A 19,203-nucleotide genomic window follows, 5' to 3' on the forward strand; every position below is an offset into this window, starting at 1 on the left:
GCGGGCGCCTTTCAGCTCATCTAGTAGCTCATCGATGACTGGAATAGGAAACTTGTCCTTGATGGTGACAAGGTTGAGTCCACGGTAGTCGATACAGAAATGCCAAGTACCATCATGCTTTCTGACGAGTAGGACGGGTGACGAAAACGCCGATGAACTACGGCGAATAAGGCCACGAGCCAGCATCTCAGCACATTGTCTCTCCAGTTCATCCTTCTGAATAGTCGGGTAGCGGTAAGGCCGTACGGCAACAGGCTGTGTCCCTGGAATAAGGTGAATATGATGGTCATGGGCGTGCGGCGGCGGCAATCCCTGGGGCTCGGCGAAGACGTCTGTGAATGCGGCCAGGAGGCTGTCGAGCAGGTCCTTGCTGTCGCACACATGTAAGTGGGCAAGCCGTCCTGGTGAGCCTAGTCCTGACCACTCCACGTGGTGATCCCTGTGCCAAAACGATATCCACTGGGTATTGGAATCCCACAGAATTGGCCCCAAGGTTTTGAGGAAGCGCGTGCCGAGGACGACGTCAAATCCGCCCAATGGTATGGCGTGCAGGTCGACAATGAAGCGTTCCTTGTCAATCGTGATAGCAGCATGCTTGAGGAGGGCCGGTAACCTTATCACCATTAGCGACCGTGACGACGAGGCGGCGGTCGGAGGAGAAGGGCAGCCCCACGACAGTGGCCATCTCCTCGTGGATGAAGTTACGAGTGCTACCGGAATCAAGCTAGGCGACGAGGTCACGATCCCCGACACAAAGAGCGACCTGCATGGTGTCGCTGGTGGGAATCCCTGTGACAGCAAGAAGCGAGATTGTGGCCTCCTGGAAATCCGCTAGTGGCTCTTCTTCGTCGTCTGCTGACTGGATGTAGAAAAGACGTTTGCAGTGATGGCCCCGAACAAACTTATCGTCACAGTTGAAGCAAAGGCCTTTGGCGCGCCGGTCGTCCATCTTGGCCGGGGTGAGCTTTTTGAATACGAGCGGCGACGTGGAGCTGGAGGATTCAGACAATACCTCACCGGGGTTGGCCATGGGGCGAATTTGGCGGCTTGGCTGAGCGGCGGCGGCCGTGGCTCCGGTGACAGTGTTGAGGTGCTCGAACGAAATTGCCAAGTCCATAGCCGCGTCTAGAGTCGCAGGTTTAAGGATCTCAACCTGAGTTTTCATGGGCTCGCCCAAATTGTTGGTGAAGATATCACGCTCCTCGGCATCGGCAATTGGGTGCACACGAGAGATTCTCGAGGAAACGCTTGGAGTACTCCGCCACGATGCCGGAGCGGCAAGTGGAGATCAGCTCGCCAAAGGGGTTGGCGCGTGTCGGCAGTCTGAAGTGGTTAGAGATGAGTGTTTGAAACTCTCCTCAGGACGGCCGCTGGCCCAACTTTACGTCTAGATGGCTGTACCATAAGGCGGCAACGTCAGTGAGGTGGTAGGAGGCGAGCCACGTCTTATCGGAATCCTGCGTCCGCTGGCCGAGGAAGGACAGGTTGCAGCGTGTCAACCACGGACGTGGGTCGCTCGCCCTGTCAAAGAGTGGGAAGTCGATTTTGTAGAGTCGCGGAGCACAATCGGATGGATCCGACAGGGCGGCCCTGTCCCCGGCGTTAGATGTAGCCGCAGGTGGCTGCATGAGCCCGAGGCCACCAAGTTGAGGCGTGCCCTTCCCTTCAAGCCGGAGGAGGGCCAGATTCTGCGAGCGCCGTTGCTGTGACGTATCGGCGAGCTGACCCTGGAGCTTCTGGAGCATCTCGGTGATGGACTTGAGGGTGGCGCGGTCCTCGGCGCGATCAGCCCGCGCGGTGTGATTTTCATCGGAGAGGCTGGTGAGAGTTGCGACCACAGCTTCATGGTCCCCCTGTTGTTTGGCAGCGAGTTCTTCTAGGGTTTGCGGAAGGGGCGGCGGAGGGGCCATGGCAGCCGCCGGTATCGAAGGTGAAGTTGATACCAAGTTGTCACGGGCTGGGGTTGGATTGGACCGGAGGTTGTAGTCGTGGGAGGTCGGAGGACGAGGGCGAAACTCTCGTCGGCCTATGGTTGGAGAAAGAGGTGAGGAGGGGGCGCCGAGGCGCAGGTGCACAAGGTGAGAAGATAGATTATTTTCTGGTTGTTTTTCTCGATCCCATAGGGGTGGCTATAAGTAGCCTATTACAATGACGTGACAGACTCCTGGCTGTAAGTGGCCTATTACAATGACGTGACAGACTCCAACTCTAATTGGGTGTTGGCAGGGTAACCTTCTTCGGGACTAAACCTTTCCAACTAAGACCCAGACTCTTTAACCTAAATCTAGGACTCTATAATTAAACTGGAACAGAACTAGGGTGGTGCAGGGCCCTTGCGCCTATAAGTCTGGCCCCACATGACACTGGTACAATCATCGCACCAATTGGTACATAGTGAAATCCACTAGCAGTGCTTAAACTTTCGCGTTATGTTCGCACAGACACGGACATGGATTAGGAGCTCTCTGATGCCATGCACCCTGTATGAATAGTAAAATAAAAAATACTAAAAAAAATAAACAAATCCTAAAATTTGAGGATATCAAACCTGGCCGACCATTCTACTGCTGTGTGAAGTTTCATGAAGAAAAGACATCCATGGTATTCTCAGCAAAAAAGAGAGAAATTTCGATTATATGAATAAAACTGTTTGAATGAATCATAGGTCGGACTGTATTTTCTTACTAAGAATACCACGGATACCATTTCTTGACGAAACTTCGGACGTGAGTAGAATGAACGACCAGGCTTGATACCCCGAAATTTCAGTTTTATTTACTAGTATTTTTTTGATTTTACTGTTCATATAGGGTGCATGGCACCCGAGAGCTCCTATCCATTTTCGCACACAGACCCAATTACTTTAACACCGCAGTTTATTCTCCTTAAACTTTTAAAAAAAGAGGTGGGTCCTTGCCAAGAAAATAGAGGTTCACAGGGGGTCTACAAAGCATGCATTGCTGGCTCTGGCTGAATACATCATTCTTCTGATCTGATGAGCTCACACAATCAACACATTTGTTCTAATAGCCTCGTTCATCCAACTAACTGGCACGGGGTGACCCTTGCGACAATCGTTGCTACTGTTAGGAATATGCAACTTGTATTCCCATGAGGCCATAGGCCGATATATATATACATGTACAGGTGTGGAACATATGTAGGAAACCCCTCATATAACGGGATAAATACAGAGGGGTACATGACTTATATTATAACTCTAACACCCCCCCTCAAACTCATGGTGGATGAACAACACTGAGTTTGGAGAGATAAAAGCCATGTTGTGCTCTAGTCTGAGCCTTCGTCAGGAAATCCGCCAACTGTAACTCGGAAGGCACATACTGAAGAGCAATAACCTGATCCTGCACAGCAGCACGCACATAGAAAGCATCAACACCAATATGCTTGGTGAGCTCATGCTTCACAGGATCGCGTGCAATGCTGATAGCACCTGTACTGTCAGATAGAAGCAGAGTCGGTGTAGTGACAGAAACACCAAAATCCTGAAGTAACCACCGTAACCAAGTCACCTCTGCCGTCAAAAGAGCCATTGCTCGCAACTCAGCCTCGGCACTCGAACGGGAAACTGCAAGCTGTTTCTTCGTCTTCCAGGCAATGAGAGAACCACCAAGAAAAACACAGTAAGCAGAAAGTGAACGGCGATCGGAAGGATCACTAGCCCACGTAGCATCCGAATAGGCCTGGAGCTGTAAAGAACTGGAGCGAGGAAAGAATAGACGGTGAGAGATAGTGCCTCGAAGATATCGAAGAACACGAAGGAGATGACTATAGTGAACCGAGGTGGGGGCAGAGACAAACTGACTCAGAATATGAACCGGATAAGATATGTCCGGACGAGTGACAGCTAGATAGACAAGACTGCCAACAAGATGACGATAACGCGTCGAATCAGGGAGAGGATCACCATCAGTAGCACAGAGGTGAACATTGAGCTCCATAGGAGTCTCAACAACGCGCTCGTCAGTAAGGGCAGCACGAGCAAGAAGATCCTGGATATACTTTTCCTGGGATATAAAAAAGCCATCAGAGGTAGAAGAGACTTCAATCCCAAGAAAGTAGCGAAGAGGTCCAAGATCAGACATAAGAAACTGCTCACTAAGACGGGCCTTTACAAAGGCAATATACTCGGGGTCATCCCCCGTGATGATCATGTCATCAACATAAAGAAGAAGAAGTGTCCGACCACGAGGAGAAAGGTGAATAAACAATGCGGGATCATGAGCACTTGCTAAAAAACCAGCAGCAGTGATCACAGAGGCAAAGCGCTCAAACCAGGCGCGGGGGGCTTGCTTAAGGCCATAGAGAGAGCGACGAAGACGACATACCATGCCATCAGGAACAGAATACCCAGGTGGTGGCTGCATGTACACCTCCTCACGCAGCTCACCATTAAGAAAGGCATTCTTAACATCAAGCTGAGATATAGACCAGTGGCGTGCAGAGGCAACAGCAAGAAGGGTACGAACAGTGGTCATATGAGCCACAGGAGCAAAAGTCTCGTCATAATCACGACCATGCTCTTGCTGAAAACCACGAGCCACAAGACGAGCTTTGTGACGCTCAAGAGAACCATCGGAGCGAGTCTTAACCTTGTAGACCCACTTACAAGTGATCGGACGGACTCCGGGAGGAAGAGAAACAAGATCCCAAGTACCAGTGCGTTCAAGAGCAGCAATCTCCTCTGCCATCGCAAACTGCCATTCAGGATGAACAACAGCCTGACGGTAAGAAGTTGGCTCAAGAACAGCAGCACCAGCAGTGGGAAAGCCAAAGCGATCAACAGGCGGACGAGGACGAGAACGCAAGCCATAAGTAGGCTGAGAGGAAGATGACGACCCATCCATAGAGGCATCAACTGGTCGTGGACGACGAGTGTAATGCTGAGGAAGAGATGGAATAATAGAAGGAGGAATCGGCAAGGTAGAATCAGGGGGTGGTGACGAAGAAGTCACCGGAGATGAAGGTGTAGAATCCGGTGACAGATTGGGAGAGGAGACCGGGGAGGAAGTCACCGGAGATGAGGGTGGAGAACCCGGTGACATGCTAGGCGAGGAGACCGGGGAGGATGGTGGCTGCAAGTCAACTAGATGTGGAGAAGGAGAGGAAGTGGAACGGAGAGGTACATTGTCGGCAGGGGTGAGAAGTGAGTCAGGAAAAGTGAGGAAAGAGATATCCTGCACTGAAAAAGTCGAGGAAGATGGGCGTGGTTAGAAGGGACGAGACTCTTCAAAAGTCACATCTCGAGAGATACGCATCCGACGACCAATAGGATACCAACAACGATACCCCTTATGCTCATCACTGTAGCCTAAGAAGACACACTCAACAGACTGAGCGGTCAGTTTGGTGCGTTCGCGAGGGGCAAGAAGAACATAGCAAACACAACCAAACGAGCGAAGCATCGAATAATCGGGAGAACGATCAAAAAGTCGCTCGAAAGGAACACCACCCTGTAGAGCAGCGGAAGGCTGTATATTGATAAGATAGGTGGATGTGGAGACGGCCTCAGCCCAAAAATGAGGCGGGAGAGAGGCAGCAATCATCAATGCACGAGCCGTCTCAAGAAGATGTCGATGCTTTCGCTCAGCCACACCATTCTGAGCATGAGCACCAGGACAAGAGAATTGAGAGAGAGTCCCGTGCTCAGCAAGAACACCACGCAACATCTTAGAGATATACTCGCCAGCAGAGTCAGCACGCAAAACACGAATGGGTGAAGAGAACTGAGTATGAACCATAGCAGCAAAACGCTTATAAATAGACAACACCTCAGAACGAGAAGTCATGAAATAAAGCCATGTGTAACGAGAGAAATCATCTATAAAAATAATATAGTATTTATGACCACCTTTCGAAGCGAAAGGGGCCGGACCCCATACATCAGAATGGACTAAATTGAAAGGACGCTTAGACACGGACTCACTATGTGAATATGGTAACTGAATCTGCTTGCCAAGACGACAACCCTGACACTCTAAAGAGACATCTCCTGAGACAGACCCCAGAAGGCCTCGACAAACTAAAGAAGACAACCGAGAACCACACAGATGACCAAGTCGATGATGCCACTGCTGGAAGGAACCAGTGACGGAGGCAACAGAAGCGGGAGAACTGGCGATGGTGGTGGCAGCAGAAGGAACATGAAGCCAGTCCAACTCCCAAAGACTCTGAGAATCACGGCGGCGGGGGCCAGCCCCAACCAGAGTGTGCGTGACGGTCCTACGGTCCTGGACAGAACAAGAGTCAACGTCAAGGATGACGCGACAACCAGAATCCGTAAGTTGTCCAGCAGAAAATAAATTCATGGTAAGGCGAGGAACATGAGCAACATCAGGAACAGAATAAGGAGTAGTAAGATTGCCTCTACTAGCAACAGAAAGGGGAGTACCATCAACAGTGAGGACATGAATAGGAGAATCGAGTGATCGAAGAGAGGACAAAGTGGAAGAATGAGAAGACATGAAAAGAAGCTCCAGAGTCCAGAACCCATGGGGATGTACCTGACTGTGTAGAGGGTGAGTGCTCAGTGCGGGAAGCATCAGTCACAGAACCGACAGCACCCGTCGAGGAAGAACCTGAAGCCGCGAGCAGACGCTTAAGTCTCAGAATATCCTGCTCAGTCAAAGCAATGGCTGAAGCTGTCGAGGTAGACGACGAAGTCCCTGAAGATGATGATCGAGCCTTGCGCAGATGTTTCTTCTTCGTGTAGCACTGAGACTCAAGATGACCATCATTGTTGCAATAGGCGCAGTGTGGACGGGGGCGACCTGAGCCTCCAGAAGGAGTGGGCAAGAGCGGCGGAGCACTCGAGCGAGAAGTGGTCGATGGAGCAGGTGGCGTAGGAGCACGAGTAGCAAGCACAGAAGGAACCTCCAGCAAACCAGCACCACGTAAGCGAGTCTCCTCCGCACGAATCTCAGAAAGCGCCTCCATGAGAGAAATACGGCCACGAGCAAACAACTGAGCACGCCGGGGCTCAAACTCCTTACGGAGCCGAGACAAGAACTCATAGACGCGATGAAACTCCAAATTGGCCTGGACAGCCTGGCAACAGGGGCAGGTACGACACCCAGCACTACGGAGAGAATCAAGCTGACGCCAGATAGCAGAACTCTGGGCATAGAAGTCATCAACAGTAGAGTCACCCTGCTGAAGAGCATGCTCCTGACGGATCACAGAGAGGTATAAGGCATCACCAGAGGGCTGATAGCGCTCACGAAGACGGGTCCACATCTCAAAGACAGTAGAAAGACCCAGAAATTCAGAAGCAAACTGAGGCAGAACACTAGCAGTGAGAACAGCTGCAGCACGAGCATCATCATCAAGCCACTGGGTGTAAGCAGACAGAGCACCATGATACAACTGAAGAGCCTCCTCATAAGTCAAAACCCTTTCATCATAAGCATGATCAGCAGCCTCATCAGCAACCTTAGCCGCATCCTTGGCGGCCTGATTAGCATCCGTGGGAAGAACCGATGGAGTGGGCGGAGTAGGAGCCACCGGAGGAACTGGACGTGGCGGACAGCAGACCTCGCCAGAAAGAACACCCCAAAGACGAATGCCACGCATGTGAATGCGCATGAAGCCAGTGAACTCGGTGTAGTTAGTACCATCAAAGATCACCGGACAGCGAGGGACAGCAACAAAACCCGATGCAGCAGACATTTTTTTTTTTATGATCCGGCGAGAACAACCAGATCGGGATCAGGCGCGGGCTACGGGAGCTTCGAAAGCCGGCTGGGGAGGGAACCCGCGGCTGGGGCAGGGACGGGCGGCTGAGACGAGCTCCCTGGGCACCCGCGGGACGGGCGGCTGAGACGAGCGCCCGGGGCGCGTGCGGGATGGCTGGCTGGGTAACTCCCGATCTGGACGGGCCGGCAGCCGGGCTCCCTGGGCGCCGGCGGGATGGGCGGCGTGGAGGACTCCCAGCGGCTGGAGAGGAGAGCGGGGGCTCGGGCTCCCTGGGCGCCGGCGGGATGGGCGGCGTGGAGGACTCCCGGCGGCTGGAGAGGAGAGCGGACGAACCCCCTGCTTCGATCGAGAGACAGAGAGGAGATCGAGCGAACAGATCAAACGCACGAGTTGCAGTGTGCAAAAAATTGACCTAGCTCTAATACCATGTTAGGAATATGCAACTTGTATTCCCATGAGGCCATAGGCCGATATATATATACATGTACAGATGTGGAACATATGCAGAAAACCCCTCATATAACGGGATAAATACAAAGGGGTACATGACTTATATTATAAGTCTAACAGCTACCTCTTCTGCCCTAGCCACCTGCAGCTCCACTCTGCTCCTAGCAATGCTGCTGTTATCCCCCTCGATGAAATGTTGCACCAAAGCGCTGTTGGCATAGACGGCTTTGGCCACATACATCATTCCTCAAACGCCTGAGCCTGCAGGAATTTGTCGTTTTTTGACGCGTAAAGGACCAACAGGTGCTTCCTGGGATGGCCATGACCTACACCGTTGGTGGGTGTGCATGAATATGAATCTTGCTCCTTGATTGCATTTCCATTGTCATAGTTGGCCGCGGATATTTTTCTTTTTTCATGCCTAGGTACCAACTACCACCAGCACGCTTTATTGATCCCATCCCCTAGCTCCAAGATTGTGCTCCTGGCTACGAGAAGATGGGGCTGATAAGTGGGCCCATGTGACTGGGATGCCAGGCTTGCAGAGTTAATACTTAATACTCAATGTACGCTGCCAGGTACGCTGCTATGGCAGCGGTGCTTGTTTTGGACCTGTGGTGGACCCCTTCAAAAGGGAACACAGCATGCATGTCACGACCTGTATACTGAAAGCTTGGGTGATCAGTTCAAAATAAATCAGGGATTACATATTGTTTGTTCATTTCTCAGGGTAAGGTTAAATCTAGTCTACCAAAATTCTTTATATAATCCTAAACTAGAACGGTTGGGCGCGCTTTGCTGCACCGTTGGTGTTGTTGGGTTTTCATAATTTTTGTTCTCCCTCTGTTTCAAAATATAAGGAGTATTAGTTTTTTGATAAGTCAAACCTTTTTAATTTTGACCAACTTTGTAGAGAAATATATCAATATACATAATATCATATTGGTATCATTAGATTTATCATGAAATGAATTCTCATATTTTATTTATTTATTATGGATGTTGATATTTTTGGCTTTGAACTTGGTTGAAGTTAAAAGGACTTTCACTTTTCAAAAAACTAATACACCTTATATTTTGGAACTAAGGGAGCATTTGGTTTGGTGAGTCGGGGAGACGATGGAGTGTTTTTTTATATTTATAGTGGTGTTTTGGTGGGCCTTCCGTGGTGTTACTCGGTGTTATCTGCTAATCGATCCATACTTATGTGTCGAAATTTTCTGCATGGGCGGCAGCCTGTACTATATTGGTGCTGCAGTATCACATTGGCACTTTTTTTTTTCAGGTGGTGAGAGGATGCGCGGGGTTGATATGTTTTTATAGGCCGGTTGTTGCTGATTGGTTTGAAAAATTGTTGACCCGCTCAAAGCCGTGAACCAAATCCAAAATTGAATACTTCAATTAAATGGGAGAGCTTCAAAATTAGGGTGCATAGTGAATTCAAATAGAATTTTATCCCAAATGATAAGTGTCACACGTAGGGCACGAAACAACATGGTCCAAACGCTTCCGTAGCCATCCATTTTACCACATCAAATAGATGACATCAGTGATTTTTTTTTTTTGGTTTTCGGAGATAAAAGTATTTTTATCTCTTAAATAAAAAATCTGATTAAAAATTCATTTTTCATCATGAAATCTGTCTCGAAGAGATCTTCAAAACTAGATCCCATATAGATATGTTTTGATGATTTTTTCTAGCCAGAAGTTACCATGATGTTACACTGAAGTTGCCATACCGTTTACACTAAAGTTGCAATGATATGTTTCATCTAGTTTTTTTTCTAGATTGAAAGCTACCATTGTATTTTAACACTTTTTATAACATTTTTTTATTAATTGACCATGGCAATTTTAGTAATTAACCACGGTAAATTTAATTTGTGGATCATGATAATTTTTAGTAATTCGTCATGGCAAATTTAGTTTATAGATCATGAAAATTTTAGTATTTTGACCATGGCAATTCTAGTATTTTGACCATGGAATTTTTTTTATGAACCATGGTAAATTTTAGTGCATGTATCATGGCAAATTTAAATAATTCATCATGGCAATTTTAGTTTTTGATCCGTGGCAAATTTGAGTCATTGACTATGCATTTTAAAGTAATTGACGACGGATTTCTTTTTAATTATGAACCATGTCAAAATTATTTCTTGGATCATGGCAAATTTTAATAATTCTCCATGGCAATTTTAGTTTTTTAATCCCTTTTTTATAACTTGTCAAAATTTACTTTAAACATAGAAGAAAAAGTTGTTGAAACATATCATGGCAACTTCACACCATGACAATTTATGTGCAATAAAAATGGCAACTTTTGACCGCAAAAAATATCGTCGAAACATATCGATATGGGATCTATTTCCGAAGTCCTTGTCGCGACGGATTTAATGATAAAAACGAATTTTCAATCGGATTTTTCATTTAAGAGATAAAACATTTTAAAGTTTGAAAACCCAAAAGATTCTTGCTGGCATCATCTGTTTTTATTCCTATTTGCATGCATAGTGAAAGCAATAAAAATGCTGACGTGTCACAATGGGTAGTTAGAAGGGCGTTTGGCTCCTCCTTCAGCCCACACGTATGGATGGAATTGCTTCGTGTCACACGTGTGGCACTTATGAGGGTCCAATTTAATAGGAGAGGTCGTCGAGGAATTGTTGACCTGGTTAAAATTGGGTGATCCATTTTTCAAATTGAAGATCTCATGGTTGTGAGGCCTTAAAAATCAAGAAGAAGAATATATTTATAGATTTGTAATCCCGTGGTGGTTCACGACATAATGAAATCCAACAGGAAATCAACCCCATCCAAAGTTGAATGTGTTATCTGGTCTAGCATATGCATGAAATTCTTAAGTAAACAAGCTGTGACTATCATTCTTGGATAGCTGATCAATGCGCTCATAATTCATTTACACTAACATGTGCAGCTGGTGGAGTCGAAAAGGCGGAGAAGGTGATGGGCTGGATTAATTTGATGGAATTCCCACACGGATATACAAACTACATAGCCTTCTAGTATGAGGTCTGTGGTGTTGTTTGTGGCAGTCTGTGACCCCTTCTAATGTCAGGCATGCAGTGTACATAACGTGCAACCTGAGATTGTTGTATTAGGAGAAAATAGAATTTGGACGCTAGTGTCAGAGTTTGAGCAGTATGGCACCATCAAGATCCCTTGTGATCTTCCCTCAAAAAAAAAAAGATCCCTTGTGATCCATTCTGCAATGGGGCCTGAACAGCCTTTTACGTTTGTGAGAGTCGAATCTTGTGTTGCCATGTGGAATGTTTGTCTTTGTTTCAGAGCAACTCGTGGTGCAGTATCTGTGTAGAAGGGGATCTGATTTTTAGCATTTGATTTAGCTGTGTAATTTTTATAGAACTATTGTTGCTTAAGATCGTTAATAAAGCTGGAAAAATTGGTCTCATAATGTTGACAAAGATTGGTAATAAAGCACACTCCACTACATATCAGAATGTTTGCGATTTTGTAACACTGGGTTTGTGAAACCTTATGGCACTGTAAGGTCTCTTTGTCAAATTTGTTTATATCAATAGCAATTCAACTATACATTTAAATAGTTGCAAAGTTTTGTTGCAAATATGCAATAATAAACTTGTTATTATTATTTTGTTATTTTTATGATTAAATTTATATTTTATGCTAAAATTGCGGTAGTTCCTGAAAACCTTAATGCATGTGTGGAATACTAAACATCAAATAGATCCTTAGTCAAGCCTATATACTACTCCCTCCGTAAACTAATATAAGAACGTTTAGAATACTAAAATAGTGATCTAAACACTCTTATATTAGTTTACAGAGGGAGTAGCTTATATGTTGTTAATGATCTTATTTTCTTGGTCATGTGCATTGTTAATGTAACAAGGACATCAACAATAATGAGTACACATTATTAGGGTAACAATGGTGTTGAATAGACCCATTTTATGAAATACCGTGAGATCACAATGCAATATGTTGTCGGTATTTTCTCATAATTTGTTAATGTTTACTTGTGTGCTTAGACCACGAGAATATCACGGACTTAGATGATTTATTCAGGGACAACGATCAAACTTTACTTAGTAATTAGGTAATTATAAATATGGCTTCTAGGTACATTGAAAAGTATGTTGTTGTGTGGATCTGGCCATTTGACGATGGAGACATACACTCTAGGCCCGCTTATTATTTCGATGCCTGCCAGACATTGTGACTATGGAGTTGTCACAATCTCACGGGGATACTGGTATACGAAAACAAGGAATATGTTTATATTCTGTGTTATAACTGCTATGATTCTCGAATTTGCTATAACAAAGGTTCAGAGAAAAACTCATGTGCACGTGTAGAGTTGTAGGATCGAGAGTGTATCGACCGGAGGAGGGGGGGGGGGCGAATGGTAGATTTAAGATTTCTTTTGAAACTTAAAATCTCTTAGTAAAAAACAACCAAAAATAAACTAAACAGATGGAGTTCTACAAAAAGAAAACATCTCATAAATGGTAGATAAGTTATCAAAATAAAACAACTACGAGCACAAAAGTTAAATTGCACAACAAAAATACTATGAAAGATCAATCATGGTGTTTGATGGCAACAAGGTAATTTTTTTCCTACCAGTTCACTCTTCTGCAAAAGAGCTATGTCTTGCTGTAGTGACTAGTGATTGAACACATGAGCAAAACTCTTCGTCTTGTTCTCCTTGATAACAAGTTTGTCAACTTGTGCCGATTACTCGAGGTAGATACTTCAGGCGATCTCCATAACCTTTCCAGACTGTTTTTGTGAACCACAATAACTCTTGGTTACTAAAGACTTTAAACGCCTAACCGTCTAGAGAGTTAGCAGCTCTTAAGAGTAATAGACCGAGTGTACTAACTTAGATCTCTATGATGCTTGACCACTATCTAAGTTTTTGGCTCTAGGTTTTCTTTCAGTGGATTCAATCAAATCTTTCGGAGCTCAAGAGTAATAGACCGAGTGTACTAGACTTAGATCTCTGTGATGCTCGACCACTATCTAAGTTTTCGGCTCTAGGTCTTCTCTCAGTGGATTCAATCAAATCTTTCGGAGAGAGAGTGCTCTAAAAAACTTGTCAAAATCACACAGAGCAACCAACCATCTCGGAAGGCGCGGTGTCACACCCCATTTTTCTCTCCTAAATGTAGGATGTGCACTTAGAAGCATTGCGATGTAGGATGGAATCCTAATGGTCGATCATTTCACACTTGGAGGGGGGGGGGGGGGGGGAAGGGAGCAAATCAAAGAGGAACACAAGAAGAACTCTCAAATAGACTAAATCCAATCACACATCTATAATACCTAAATAGTTCATCTCCACTACCCTATTTATTTTGACATGCAGCCTATCCACATTAGCAGGACTGCCACGTCAGCGTTTATTTAGAGACTTATAAGCGAGACCCAGCACAATAGAAAACAGACATGTTGGCTTCAGTTTACTGCTTTTTTTGAGACACTGTTTACTGCTGTTTGGTCCCACGATAGAGCCTCCCCACAGACTAATCCAGTCCAACCCATCTCCCCCGCTTTCCCGGACTAAATTTTGGTGGGCCGCCCGCCCAGGACCCAGGATGGTCTCACAAGCAGGATCGGTGGGCCGGCCACCTCAGCAAACTAAAATTCGCAACCAATATATTTTATTTCCACCGAGGCGTTATTGGCTCGAGGACACGCACGCTGGCTCTGTTCGGCTCAATTCGTTTGCCAGAATCTGGGGATTCTTCCAGAATCCGACCCCTACCCAGCTTCTCCCAGAATCCTTGAGCCCCATTTGTTTTACAATCCTATCTAGTTAGGGTCTAATTAAATAGGATTGTAAAATAAATGAGACTTAAGGATTCTGGGAGTAGCTGGTAGGGATCGGATTCTGAGAGAATCTCGAGAATCTGGCAAAAGAACTGGGTCTTCATCTCCTCCATTATTTCCCCCTCTTCCTCTCCTAGGTCCACTCATCTAAACAAATCCTCGCATTGATTCTTTGATAGTGGTTCGGTTCGTCTCCCCTCAATCAATACTCTCTGCCTCAACTATAACAAGTCACCCACAAAGATGACGGAACTGCCGTTTCGCGCCGCCGCCAACCAAACCTTCGCGGGCCATCCCCACCGGAGAACCGCGAGATGCTGACCCGGAGTCCAATGATTGACACCGTCGCACGGCCGAACTGTATCGGAGGACCAGCTCAGTTGCACCAGATCACACCCCAGTAGAGAACTGCGCTGCAACATCCGCTCCCTCATGCGCATCATGCCACGGATCCAGCGGCCGGGGACGCGAGGCTACGTCGGGGTGCCCGCCAATCGGGCCGGCGGCTGCATCGCGGTGGATCAGCTGACCTCGCCGGCGTTAAGGTGTGGGCTCCGCGGGCCCAAGACTCACGCCCCGGCATCGAATCTGGCACCCAGCGACGCACACTTGCCACCGCTGACATCCTCCTCCAACATCACCTCGGCCAGAGGTGGGGGGCTCTCCTTCCTTAATTCATATCCTTAGGTCTGAACAAGTTTTTGAGTTAGCTTGGTTGGAATCTCTAATTTATGCGTTGTAGGAAGGTTTGTTCGTCTCCAGCCGTCTCCTCCATTGCAGCAAGTCCGGCAGGCTTCTCTACCTCTCATGTTAATTAGTTTAGTACGAATAGCTGCAGTCATGGTCCATACTATCAAGTATCAACTATGCCCAACTACCATCCTGCATATCTCTCTCACTCTCTCTCATGTTAGTTTAGTACAGATCTTATTGGTATTTTAATCCTTTTCTCTGGTTGTTTTGTATGGTTAGAGCATATTCAAGTTCATTTTCAGGTATGTTGTTCCCTGGCACGTAGTCCTATTCCACTGAACGGCATGGGATGGATCTAACACCCGAGTGATACAATATTTTGATTGAGATTTGTGTTCTTCCCCTACTGCATGATTTTATTCATCTACTTGCATAAATGAAACGAAATATGAAGTGACTCTTATGAACATACTTGAATTCTCTCCGGGACTGAAGATAATTGTACATGCTTGCCTTGAGTTACTTTGATGTCCTATTGAAGCGGAAAATGCAGTTTCTTTTGGATACGTCTCATTCTAGATGTCTTTGTTTAGCTGAATGCACTTCCTGATAACATATTGAGTTACTCGGTGTCCTATTGCAGTGCAGAGTGAAGTTTCTCCAGCATACTCCCTGGATATACTAATGTGATGGCAAATAAGGGTGCTGGTGTGTTTCTGCTTTGTTGGCAGGTGATACGATTTTTTTATCTATACTAGAATCGGAATTGATGTTCAGTGTTCAACCATGCATGTGTACTTACAATAAAACAGTCTTCTCTAAATTAAGCACATGGATATTATCTGTTCAAACCTAAAGCTTCACCTGGTAAATGTAAGTGTCTAATTAAATAGTGGCTTGCCAATTATTCAATCAAAATGTTGAATTTAGATCTTAGTAATGAATAGCCCTTTTCTGTAGTTTGAATATCACTATTTGATTGTTCTGATGTAAATCACAACTTGAGCCTAAATGTGTACATTTCCTTGCTGAGAGGATCAAACATAACCTGTTTTGACTGTCCTTCTGTTTTATTGTTCTATGTTGGTTTGCATCCTCTTAAACAAGATGCAATAAAAATAGAGTTTGTGTGTTGTCATAGTCAGAAGCAATGTCATTTCTCATACCTTTGGTTATTCTTTCGGTAAAAAATGGACCAAGCTGGGCAATGCAAGCTAATTACTGTTTGGACGCATTAGCACCACAAAAGGATCTTAAATTAGCGCGGAGTCTCTTTGTTTCTTGCTCAACATATTTATCTAAACTTATTATGACAAAAATCTGATCAAACTATGGTAGTAATCTTTTTTAACTTTTAATATCATTCTGCGAAAAGTTAAAATAAATATATTTTTCATGATTTCATTACCTTTTGCTCCAGAAAACTTACTCTTAATTAATGCTATAAATTACCGCAGCAACGCGCGGGGTATTATCTAGTATGCTAAATCCACATACGCAAAGAGGAGATACAACGATCCAAAGTCAACACAAGAGGATCCCTGAAGGAGAGAGGTCTTGAATCCTAGGAGGATCTTCTCATGAAGGGGTCTTGAATCCACTTGGGGGATCTTCTCACATGGAGGTCTTGAACTCCATGGGAGTGGTAAGTGGATGAGCAAATCTTTATCTCAAATGAGCTCTAACCTTTGCTAACCCTAGCTAGGAGGAGGGATAGGTCCTTATGTAGTAGTCCATGAGATATGAGGGGAAAGAGGGGATACATGACCTCTTGGCCAGTTTTGGCACGCGCAGGTGCCGGATGTCTCGGTGCCGGATGTCTCGTGGCTCCCGTCGGGCCGGATGTGCGGGGCTGGGGCCAGATGTCCAGCCTGGTGATGGTCCAGGCTCGAGTGGCCTCTATTGGCATCGGGCCGGATGTCCGGGGTCGTTGGGTCGGATGTCCGAGCCATGTAGCTCTTCTACTGCTAAGGCTGCGGCCTCCAGGCGCTGAATATCCAGGCCAAGGGCCAGATGTCCAGCCGCTATAGACTTGCAACAGTTTCTCTCGTCGTGCTCCTTCATCTGTGTACTTGGAGACTTGTCTGTGATCCCGAGCATCTTCGAGAGGGTCTGCTTGGTACCTAAGTACACATAACATTCCGAATTGAGGTAGTAGCCATGTCTCATGTGGATCATACGGCAACTCATTAAGGAGACATGTCACCTTGGTCTCGATAGCTCTTGCACATTCTTGTGTCATCAGTATACTTGGCACTCAGGGAGACGAAGGTAGGTCCATGAGGATGACTATTGGAAGGATCGAGAAGAGGGGTCTAGAGGGGGGGGGGTGATTAGACCCTTAACAAGCAAAAATGACAGTTTTTAATTTCTTCAAGTTAAGGTTGAGTTTAACACATGTTAAAGCACTCACAATACATTTCAAGCAAGCATGACAAGAGTATAGGCATCGAAAAGGGTAAAACATGCAAATTGCAAGAAAGTAGAGGGATGGGATTGGAGTGTGCAAACACAATGGAGACGCGAAGAATTTTTGGCATGGTTCCGATAGGTGGTGCTATCGTACGTCCACGTTGATGAAGACTTCAACTCATGAAGGGTAACGGTTGCGCGAGTCCACGGAGGGCTCCACTTATGAAGGGTTCATGAAGAAGCAATCTTGTCTATCTCACCATGTCCATCGTCCATGAAGGACTTGCCTCACTCGGCTAGATCTTCATGAAGTAGGCGATCTCCTTGCTCTTACAAACTTCTTGGTTCAACTCCACATCACGATGGAGGCTCCCAAGCAACACCCAACCAATCTAAGAGACACCACTCTTCAAAAATAATAAACGATGTGTTGATAATGAACTCATTGCTCTTGTGCTTCAAATGATAGTCTCCCCAACACTTGACTCACTCTCTCAGATTTGGGTATGGTGGAAGAGGGATTTGAGTGGAAATCAACTTGGGAAAGGCTAGAAATCAAGGTTCAAATGGTAGGAATGGAATCTCTTGATCATGAGTAGGTGGTTCTCTCTCAGAAAATGAATGGTGGAAGTGTAGGCACGTTCTGATGGTTCTCTCACAAATGGAGATGGGTGTGGAGGGGTATATATAGCCTCCACACAAAATCCAACCATTACACACATTTGACTCATCGCGGTGGCACCAAATAGTTAAACTAGGTGGCACCGATCAGTTCAAAAATGTGAACGCTAGGAATCTCGGTGGGACCGATGTGCTAGGGCTTAGGGTAAACCGCATCTCGATGGCACCGATTGCATCAGCTCGGTTAGACCGAAGTGAAGCAATAAGGCAATAGAGAGTTGGTCAAGCCATCTCGATGAGACCGATTGCAATTTCGGTGAGAATGAAATAATTGCAACTGATAACAGAGAGTTGACAAGGCCATCTCGGTGAGACCGAGATCTGTATCGGTGAGACCGAACTGTTAGGGTTTCTGACAGTGGCTATGTCATATGAACTCGGTGGCTCCGGATAGAAAGAATCGGTGGGGCCAAGTTGGATATTAGGGGTTTGACATATTTGGATGGAGAAAGTGGCTGAGGGTTTTGGAGCAATATCACTAAGCACTAGAGCAAGTTGACCATTAAGCAACACCTCATCCCCTTTTAATATTATTGGCTTTCTTATGGACTCAATGTGATTTTGGATCACTAAAATATGAATGAAGAGTCTTGAGCTTTTGCCAATCTTTGTCCTTAGCATTTTGAAGGGGTTTCATATCTTCTTGTCCTTGCCACACCATTGTTGACCTTGTCTGAAATATACTAGATAAAACCATTAGTCGAACAAGAGATATGTTGACATTAATTACCAAAATCACCCAGGAAGCACTTGTGCTTTCAGTCTCTCCCTTTTTGGCAATTGATGACAACATACACCAAAACATTAAGGAAATGATATGAAGAGTAGTAAGTAAAGCTTTGCAATAGCATGTAACATACATATACTCCCCCTACATGTATGCAGTCATGTGAAAATAGGATAGAAGAACATGTGAATGCATATCACGACAGAGTAGGCAATGAGTTACATGTATCTTGGGTATATGCATCAAAGCAAAAAAAGTAGTTAAATGATGTACCTTCATGTTCATGAATCCCTCTTGCAAATAATATGTGCAAAAGTAAGAGATCATCATGCATATGAGTGTGATGCATATTCTTACCTTGTGGTTCTTGAGCTGCCTTTTGAAGGAGTAAACTTGAGAAAACAAGGTTAGGTAACACAAGAACACTCCAAACAAGAAAGATTCCAAGATCCATAAAGATACCAAGACTGGGACGACATGTAATAGGTGAGTACCACAGAGCGAGTACTTTGTTTAGATATAGACATGTCCCAAGGATTTAAAGATTTGCAATAAGCACTAAGGATTTTTCTCCCCTTAAAACATGGACTCTTTTTCCCCCTGAATCTAACATTGGGTAATGGGAGAAGGTAGGGTGAGATAAAATCAGAGCAGAAATACATAAATAAGAGTAGAAATGAAAT

General features: G+C 45.6%; 2 protein-coding genes and 1 pseudogene across 4 annotated transcripts in view; 1 reads left to right on the forward strand and 2 right to left on the reverse strand.

Moving 5' to 3' along the window:
- Nucleotides 1–11,750, forward strand: part of LOC125537160 (chromatin remodeling protein EBS) — a 29,519-nt gene extending 17,769 nt beyond the window's left edge. For all 3 annotated transcript variants that reach the window (XR_015616235.1, XR_015616236.1, XM_087543743.1), the window contains one exon: nt 11,105–11,750. Coding sequence is in view for 1 of the 3 variants with exons in the window: in XM_087543743.1 (XP_087399869.1) it covers nt 11,105–11,134 (30 nt within the window). In the remaining 2 variants the exon portion in view is untranslated. The remainder of the gene's footprint in view (nt 1–11,104) is intronic.
- LOC147984812 (uncharacterized) lies at nt 21–2,882 on the reverse strand (annotated as a pseudogene).
- On the reverse strand, nt 3,425–7,692 carry LOC147984813 (uncharacterized; the record flags this gene model as incomplete). Its single annotated transcript, XM_087545662.1, has 4 exons — nt 3,425–3,454; nt 4,350–4,439; nt 4,614–4,742; nt 6,511–7,692. Coding segments are annotated over 4 exons (1,431 nt in total), but the record flags the coding sequence as incomplete, so codon positions are not given.
- Nucleotides 11,751–19,203: the final 7,453 nt, after the last annotated feature.

Source organism: Triticum urartu, chromosome 2A (assembly GCF_056163025.1).
Source record: "Triticum urartu cultivar PI428250 chromosome 2A, HENAU_Tu73, whole genome shotgun sequence".
In the NCBI taxonomy this organism is placed as follows: Eukaryota; Viridiplantae; Streptophyta; class Magnoliopsida; order Poales; family Poaceae; genus Triticum; species Triticum urartu.